Below are 10000 nucleotides of genomic sequence, written 5' to 3'. Positions count from 1 at the left end.
TTAGCTACATGCTCCTCAGCGGATGTCTTTTCTGCTATTTCATGACCTTTGCCCTCCTGGCTCCTCCTAGTGTTGTCATGTGTACAATCCAGAGATTCGGGGTTGGCTTTGGATTCAGCGTGATTTATTCTGCTTTGTTGATAAAGACCAACCGGATATCAAGGATTTTTGTCAGTGCTCGGCGGTCAGCGAAGCGTCCGCCTTTTATTAGTCCTAAATCTCAAATTGTTATGACCCTCGTCCTCATACTTATACAGGTAAGAAATACTTTCATGCATTACTTAATTGCTATAATATTTCGACGCGGTAAAATTTAGTCCTTCAAAGATATGAAGCCATAAGGGTCACAGTTTATCCGGGTTTCTGTAGCGTTAAATGAGCAATTGCATAATGCCGTCTAGATATGTGGTCTTGTGGTATGACACTCGCTTTCGGATCGGAAGGTCTGGGTTAGAGCCTTGCTCGGCTCATAGTTGATTCCTTGGAAAAGGCTCTTTACTCACGTTATCTCACCGTACTCAGGTGTAAACTGACACGTATTTCGACGGGGTAAAATTTAGTCCTTCAAAGATATGAAGCCATAAGGGTCACAGTTTATCCGGGTTTCTGTAGCGTTAAATGAGCAATTGCATAATGCCGTCTAGATATGTGGTCTTGTGGTATGACACTCGCTTTCGGATCGGAAGGTCCTGGGTTCGAGCCTTGCTCGGCTCATAGTTGATTCCTTGGAAAAGGCTCTTTACTCACGTTATCTCACCGTACTCAGGTGTAAAATGAGTACCTGACTGTTGACAGCGTTGTCTCTATCCGAAAAAATTGTAATATCGCCTAAAAGGCGTCATGTCCTGTCTTACATGTTGCATGTTGCTGTTGGCCAGGGACCCCTTGTAAAGCGCTTTGAGCACTTTTAGTGGATATTGCTCTATATAAAGGCTCAATTGTTTGGTTTTTTTTTTTTGTTTTTTTTTTAGATAATTCGCTTGTATATTGCAGGCACTTTTTGTCAGCTCTATCAGACGCAAATATCCAATCTTTGATGGGTGAACGCAGGAAACTTTGTGCAAAATGTCTTTTCTAAGGATATATTGCTGAAGTGTCTAGTGATGTGCTTGAACCTGGGAACCTAATTCATTTGATGCTTTGAGTTAAATTCAGTGAGACTATACAGTGGTGACACACCATACTGATTAACTAATTTAAAGTTCAATAATTCTTGGTTCGGAAAATACTCTTTAATATACTCTAAAATAGTAACAATTTAAAAGGAGATTATAGACACATTGACTTGTTTGCTTAAAGAAAAAGTGGTGAAAAAACAAACAATAGCTTAAGGCTTATAGACTTTGTTGCTGGTATAAACAAACAATCAAAATATATGCGTGCAATCGTCTAGATATGATCTTATTATGTTGAGTGGTGCAGGAGCTCAATAGGAATGTGAAAGTCGAAATAACCATAAATATGAAAGTTCAGTTTTTGGGGTATTAAAAAAAAATTGAGCTTTTATATAGCGCAATATCCACTTAACGTGCTCAAAGCGCTTTACAAGGGGTCCCTGGTCAAAAGCAACATTTAACATGTAGGACGAGACATGACGCCTGTTAGGCGATATTACAATTTTTCGGACAAAGACAACGCTGTTAACGGCCAGGTACTCATTTTACACCTGAGTACGGTGAGAGAATGTGAGTAAAGAGTCTTTTCCAAGGACTAAACTATGCGTCGAGCGAGGCTCGAACCCAGGACCTTCCGATCCGAAAGCGAGTGTCATACCACTAGACCACATGGCTATGTAACTTAATGAAATTATTCTCACAATCCTTATTCAAACATGATATATTAATCCATGTAACATATATTATTGTGGAGTATGGTTCAATACGGCCTGTCTGGGTAATAAATGGAATATCGTGAAGCGCATTGAGCATGGTTAATCTGGATAAATGCTCTATATAAATGTTGCTTATTTCGTTATCTGTTATATTATTTATAAATTCAATTTTTAGTATCATTAATTAATCACACCGACACAATACCCATTTGTTGGTGTAGCTACATAAGATATGTTCACTACATGGTTGTCAAAATGATGACGTTTTAATCATTCTCAGCAGTTGTTGTTTTAATCAACAGAATATACCATAAACTCATTGCTCATCGAGTAAAAAGTGAAAAAAAATTGGAGAGGCAGCCACTTATGCAAGATAAAAATTTTAAAAGGTCTATATGATACCGTGCAGTCAAGTGAAGAAAAATTATAGAAAATACGATCAAATAATTTGAACTAACTTTTCTTGAAGTGGCAGATATTAATATTTGTCTGAGAGGAGGGGGAGAAGTTTTATTTGCATTTTGTTTTAACTGATTTTTTTTTTAAAAAAGTGCATCACACGTTACTGCTCTATTCATATTTAATTTATTAACTGAAAACTTTACTCCGGACTCGATGATGTATTAAGTGCTGCTTTAGGGTATAAGTATCACTTTTCGGATGAGTGTATGCGTGGGAGAGGGATGGATAAAAGAAGAGGTGATTTGAGTTTTGGCATTTCCTCTTGTCATGCAATCAATCAGGTGTCAACTTTATGATGAACATCGGCGGTCACGTCTCCCACTATCTTTTCATTCATTAGCCCTCTTCAAGAAATCCACAGCCTACATCCGGTCTCCTATCATCCCCTTATTAAAGCTCCTAATCTACGTCATTCCGTGCCCTCTCCAATATTATGCTCCCCTCTAATTTTCTCGTCAGCACAGCAGCAGCTATTTCCATGTTTATTCTGTCTGTAAATGTCACCTAAAATATTCTGGTCATCTTGATTAGAGTTGGTTCTGTTCCAATCTAAGATGTGTCTCCATATAATACACATCAACCTCCCATTATCTGTTTGATATGCGTCTGAAAAACTATACTTCCGCCACAATTATCATTAAAAATGTCCTACCAGTTTCTCAATCAAAAGCCATAGCCAAACATGACAACTGACCAAATGTGCGTCTTTGTTGTGTCAGTATTTATAAGAAGACATTTTATAGACACCAGAGATAGCAACACCGAAAGATATAACCCTTTGAGTGGTATATATGCATTCCACCAAATATTATAATACATCCAATTTTGTCTTTTTAAAAATTATGCCCTTTCCGCCACGACATCATAAGATATGATGGTCTAAGCCTTCCACCAAGGAATATCGATAGTTCATCAAACAAGATGTCTGATGACAACAAGAATCACCCATGTTGTCCAAGTGAGCGAATTGGGGGTTAACAATCTTGCTCAAGGAAAAAAACGAAATGCCTAAAAGGGGGATCGAACCCGAGTCGTTCCGGGTCACAGTGCAGTGCCTTAACCACTCGGCCACTTCGCCCCCACCCCCAAATTGTCTAAAGATAAATTTAAATTAAGAAGAATTTATTGTACTCAATTTTCGATCATGTCATCGTGGAAGCTTCAATCAGGGTTCTGAATATTCCGTTTGAATACCGTTGTGGGATTGATTGGAGTATCAAAAATCCTGAGCCAGCAGTAAGGAAGAAGGAGACATGGCACCCGTAAGGCACTATTACAATTATATGTTGACTAAATCCACATGTGGATGAATAGAAGATGGTTGAGGCTATCATGGGCAGACAGGTGTACGAACGAGGAAATGTTGGAGAAGGTGAGAAAGGGAAGAATACTGATCGATGCCATCAGAAAGAGGCAGTTACGGTTTCTGGGACATGTGTGGAGAAGAGACGGAATAGAAAACTTGGTAACATCTGGGATGATCGAAGGAAAGAGAGCTAGAGGAAGATAAATAATGACTTATCTAAATAACCTATGAATGGCCAAATGTGATTTTAAAAGCAACACAGATTCCATGCGCACCGCAGAGGATCGTGATTCGTGGAAACAGCTGACCGGCAACGTGCTCAAGAGCACAAGCCACGATGGATGATGATGATATCAACAATGTTCCCGACCAGGTTCACATTTTAATCCTGAGTGTTGTGAGAAATTGCGAGTAGTGAGCCTTTTTACAAAGACTATCAATTAGCGCCGCCCACAATAAGACTCAAATATCTAACCACAGATCACAAATATAGTTTTATACGACTAGACCGTACTCAGATGTAAAATGAGTACCTGGCCGTGAACAGCGTTGTCTCTATCGGAAAAAATTAATATCACCTAACAGGCGCCATGTTCCGTCCTACAAGTTAAATGTTGCTGTTGACCAGGGACCCCTTGTAAAGCGCTTTGAGCAAGTTTAGTGGATATTGCGCTCATATAAAAGCTCAACTTTATTTTATTTTTTATATTTTAGACCACAAAGCCGCATCGAACAATCAAAACCAGATCATTTATATAGCGCAATATCCACTAAACGTTCTTCAAGGGCTTTACAACGGGACGAAAGCCAACAGCAACACTTGATATTCAGGATGAGTCACGACGTCTTTATGGCGTTAGTACATTATTTTCAAATAGAGACAAGGTTGTTGACGCCCGAGTACTCATTTTTTTCACACGAGTACGGCGAGACATGTGAGTAAAGAGTCATTTCCAATGACTCAACTATGAGCCACTCAGAGCAGGACTCGAACCCTGGACCGTCATGTCGGAAAGTGAGTGTCATACTATTAGACCACATAGCCGCACACTATTAAAAACCTGTATAAATGCACAATTACTTATTTACTGTTGCAATTTCAAATCCAAGTGACCTGCCGGACGACTTCACGTGTTGAAATCCGTATAAGCTCCTAAGTTATACGCGCTATAACACAAAGGCCTACTTTTTTATGCTGATTACTACAACCAAACCAACCTTTTCTTAGCTGACCATCAACCCCATCAAGTGTGTGGGTTTTGTTGGGATTTTTTTCCCATCCAAAGGCAAAAATGAATTCCCCGTTGACCTTCATTTTGAGGTAAACCGAGAAAATGTCTTATTTTCTATTTTGGCCAGAAATCTTTGACTTTTTAGAAATCCATCATTTACGATGACCCCCATCTTTTCAAGTAGATTTAACCTGATGATTTTTTTAAAGCGCTGAAGAAACTTAAAGATTTGAGATTTTCATCGTATTCAATCGATTTTTTAAGTATAAGTTTTCTAGCCAAAATCTTAAAACGTGCTGTGTTAGAACTCGGCGGAATTGACCAATGGCAGACAAATTAAATAACTCAATCCGGTCCACGTCAGACAAGACAGCAAATAACGGTAACTCCAAATCATGTTGACAGCCGATTTGGGATTGCGCAACCTCTCCAATCGACTGGACTCGTACATCGAGATAAAATTAAATATAGTGTGTGCGTGTGTATGAGTGTGTGTGTGTGTATGTGTGTGTGTGTGTGCGTATGTGTGTGTGTGTGTGGGGGGGGTCTGGCTTATTTGGTATGTAGAGTATGTGTGTGTTTTAGGCAAACAGATCTGGCTCAACCCCGGGTAGCTTCGATTGTAGTTCTGCTCATCTCGATACTCCGATCAATCCAACAACAGTTATCGGCATTCAAACGGACTATTCAGACCCTGGACTGAAGCTTTATCGATGACACGATAGCAGATGATTCATAATCTCAAGTCTCGAGCCTCTCCGTAAACTAGCGTTTTATCCTAAGAGAACAAGTTCCATGTTGGAGAGTTTGGACAGGTCGTTTAAATTAATCGATATTTGAAGGGCGTGTTATCTGGCCAAAATTCTAACGGCATAATTGTTACTGCCCGGTTTAATTTCTAAACAAATTTTATAAGATAAACTTGAAATATAATTTTAAGTCATGTAATCCCAATATATTTTTATTACTTTTTTTTGACAAAGTGGGTCCTGTTTTTTTTTGTTTTTTTTTTTAAATAACAAAATAACAAATTGGGGTCTGAAAGAAACAAAACACGCCCGCCCAATTATCCTGTAGCAAACATGAGTGTGATGGCAATACAATCGAACAGGCAAATAATGTCACGTCTAAACGTATCGATAAGGATTGATTGACATTATGGTAGTTTATGTTGACATATTCATAACAGTGTCCATTCATGTCTAAGACCAAATTATTGGTAATCAAAATACTAGATTACTTTGACAAAACAATGTATTTTCCAATTTAGACCAGAAAGATTTGTTTTTTTTTCAATGTCCGTCTGTATGGTCCTAGTGATATGACACTGGCTTTATGATTTAAAGGCCCACTGTTCGAATCCCGCTCTTTACTCACATTCTCTCGTCGTACTCAGGTGTAAAAATGAGAACTCGGCTGTTAACAGTGTTGTCTTTGTCAAAAAAAAAAGGTACTACCGTCTAACAGGCGTCATGTGTCGTCTTACATGTTGAAGTGTTTGCTGTTGGGTAAGGGCTCCTTGTAAAGCGCTTGAGTACGTTTTGGGGATATTAAACTATGTAAAAATTTAAAATATTCTTTTTTTTATTCAATAAATGATAGATTAAGTTGGCCCCAGAATCATTATGATGTTTCGAATTCGAAAGTAATAAAGACTTGTCGGATATGAGACGTTTTGGTGGATTGTCATGCGGAGAGGCGTTTTATACCAATGTTGAAACGAATATTGTACATGACCACGTAGACACGTTCTTTGTGTGCATTTATTTGTAATTAGTAAGGAATCCTGGTGCTGCTATACCCTATACGTGTTGCAAGCGCCGTAAAACACTTTAAAAAAAACAACAACAAAAAGTAAGAAGTCGCCACTACTTTTAACCAATTCTAAAACAAATGACTAACAACGTATTCACGTCTTATAATTTAGCGAAAACGGTGATTGTTTTATCATAGTTAAATAAAGTTCAGGTAATTTTTATATCGATAGTTTCGATTATTAAAATCGGTGCCGCAAATGTAATATCAATAAGGGTCATTGTTAACAATTGTGCAGCAAATGTGATATTTGTTTTCTATTGTTCGAAATGAGTGCCGCAAATCAATCGATGATTGAAATAATGAAAGTTTTCCGGGCAAAAACAAATATCTGTTTTGCCAGGATATGGTAGAACAATGGGTCACGGTTACGAGTTGGCAATGAAAAGTAAACAGGTCAAATTATGAAGTGCCTCGTGTAGCTTTTCACGTGATGCTTTGAGATTAAAGGAATGGATAGATTAATTGATAGAGGAATAGATTGATAAAGAGAAGGATAAAAAGGTGGATAGATGGATGAATAGATAGATAGATAGATAGATAGATAGATAGATAGATAGATAGATAGATAGATAGATAGATAGATAGATAGATAGATATAGATAGATAGATAGATAGATAGATAGATAGATTTGATTGATAGATAGATAGATAAATAGATTGATAGATAGATATATATATATATATATATATATATATATATATATATATATAGAGAGAGAGAGAGAGAGAGAGAGAGAGAGAGTGAGAGATGGATAGATAGATTAGTAGTTTGATAAATAGATCGATCGAGAAATAGAAATTGAGAGGAGGAAATAGAAAGAGTATGTTTTTGCATGTGTGTAGAAAAGACGTGGATGAAAAAGTACAGTGATAGCAAACCAAACTGAAAGAGAATAAAATCAAAACAAACCGTATTTCATATCTTATAGTATTTATCAGTACCAAAATCTAATCATCTCAATGTCTTCATTTGCTTTCCCCTTTCCATTGGGTTTCCTTCCTTCTATCTCTACAATTTCTTTCTGTTTCTTGTTCTGTTTCCACCTCCTTCAATCTGGAAACGCTGTACCTTTCTGACTCCAGATAACCCCTATTACACTCAACTGGTTTAGTGATGAACTTGTTATATTACATCATCTGATCAGCTCAATTTAGTGGTCTCCGTTTCTCCTATCTCAGTTTTCAGGCCAATTCAGTATTCATCTAGTACGCTCTGAAGTTCCAAAAAAAAAAAAAAACGGTTGTATAGCCGTGTTCTCTAGAATATTATTTTTAAATGAAAAAGAACTGTACTAAACTGATTAGCCATGATACGATTTTTGACGAATATCAGGAATTATATTGACAAGAGAGCTTAAGACCGAACTGGGTCAAAGAGCTCTTTCCTCGAGGTTCACAAGTCACCGATTTCGGTTAAAAACCGTATTATAATTCAGTATACTCATATCCAAGGGAATTTAAGAAAATAATATGGTTAAATTGAATAGATATTAACACCAAAAATTATGTTTATTGCACTCCCCATTGTCAATCGATCAGATATCACTCTTTGTCTAAAAGAAAGAAAGAAGAAAGGAGATGATTGTGAGGCTATAATGTGGTATAGTGGAATAACACTCACCAACGGACTGGACAGTCAAGCAGTCGAGTCTCATTTTTGGGTCCTTAGGAAAAGACTCTTTACATACATTCTCTCACCATACTAAGGTGAAAAATAAATACATGACCATTTTACAATATCACTAGATAATCAACGAAGCCTGATATTTCATAGGAGACTCAGCTGATTTTTGAGTCACCCCGGAAATAAGTCTTTGTTTGGAGAACAAACAAACGAAGCTCTTATTACAAATATTTTCCCTCCTTTTGATTCAAATTTAATCAAATATTGTAGCAAATATTTCGTAAAGAATTGTTAATGCATTCATGCACACCCAACATTGTACCTTGTTCTTTGTTGTTTTTTTTAATGCAATAATCGACCCACAAACTGTGTGATCTTAGTTTCCATCAAAAAGTGAGGTTGATTATGCGATTTGGATGAAGGAAACAATTGAGCTTTTATGTAGTGCAATATCCACTCAACTTGCTCAAAGCGCTTTACAAAGGGTCCCTGACCAACAGCAACACGTAACATGTAGAACGAGACATGACGCCTGTTAGGCAATGTTACACATTTTTTTCGCCAGAGACAACGCTGTTAACGGCCAGGTATTCAGTTTACACCTAAGTACGGTGAGAGAATGTGAGTAAACAGTCTTTTCCAAGGAGATCAACTATGCACCGAGCGAGGCTCGAACCCAGGACTTCCGATCCGAAAGCGAGTGTCATACCACTAGGCCACATGGCCGCACTAAAGCTATATGTATTGTTGCAGTTCATTGTAGTTTATCATTGTAGTTGTCCGAAGCAAGAGATGTCAGATTGGTTAATGGCGCCTATGTACATATTATGGCTACATATGGCTACAAAAAATGCACCACGGTAACTGATGAGAGTCATTCAAATGTAAGAGTTGGCACAGCAATTTTTATGATGCTCTTTCTTGTATTTCTTCCTATTACAAAGATTGTCTTGTGCATGTATTTGGATGGAAACGATCATAAAAACCTGGCAATTGTATTCCATTCTTGAATGAGGCCGTTTTAAACGAATTTAACTTTTAAGAGAAATTAATCGAGTGAATTACATAAACTTTAAGTTAGCCGTCATCACTGAGATGTCTGTGCGTAGGTGATAAAGTATTGCTATTGGCTGTGGGGGGGCCCCAATGTAAAGTGCTTTGAGCACGTTAAGTAGATATTGATTATATATATATATATATATATATATATATATATATATATATATATATATGTGCCCAAATCGCCCGGATCGCAATATTAATTTTCATTCAATTTTTACAATCCAGGTCCTCTTCACCTTCGTCTGGCTGGTCTTGGAGCCTCCAGGAATTCGTCTGTACCACCCAGACTCCAGAGAACCCGTGATCATACTTAAGTGCCGCAGTGACGACATTTCATTCCTGGTGTCCCTGGTTTATAACATGCTCCTCATCATCATCTGCACCGTCTACGCCGTCAAAACCAGGAAGATTCCTGAAAACTTCAACGAATCCAAGTTCATCGGGTTCGCCATGTACACCACTTGTATTATTTGGCTTGCCTTTGTGCCTATATTCTTTGGAACTCTCAACTCTTTTAAAGTAAGTATAAAACCCACACGCTCTAACAGCTCATTGGTAGACCATTCACCTTACTTGCACACATAAAGGGACCTAGTCGATCCCGGGTGCAGTCGAGCTCCCCCCCCCCCCCTTTCTCCACCGCCTTTCTACTCCAGCTAGTAGCT

The 10000-nt window shown here is 37.8% G+C and overlaps 1 protein-coding gene across 6 annotated transcripts in view; it reads left to right on the top strand.

Moving 5' to 3' along the window:
- The window catches only part of LOC144975348 (metabotropic glutamate receptor-like), a 245421-nt gene that overhangs the window by 213840 nt on the left and 21581 nt on the right, over nt 1-10000 (top strand). For all 6 annotated transcript variants that reach the window (XM_078919347.1, XM_078919342.1, XM_078919343.1 and 3 more), the window contains 2 exons: nt 1-257; nt 9561-9854. The exon at nt 1-257 is cut by the window's left edge and continues 510 nt beyond it. In XM_078919347.1, the coding sequence (XP_078775473.1) occupies nt 1-257; nt 9561-9854 (551 nt within the window). The remainder of the gene's footprint in view (nt 258-9560; nt 9855-10000) is intronic.

Source organism: Berghia stephanieae, chromosome 6, assembly GCF_034508935.2.
Source record: "Berghia stephanieae isolate SIO BIC M18660-M18661 chromosome 6, UCSD_Bste_1.3, whole genome shotgun sequence".
Taxonomy (NCBI): domain Eukaryota; kingdom Metazoa; phylum Mollusca; class Gastropoda; order Nudibranchia; family Aeolidiidae; genus Berghia; species Berghia stephanieae.
This window is presented reverse-complemented; position numbering and strand designations above follow the sequence as displayed.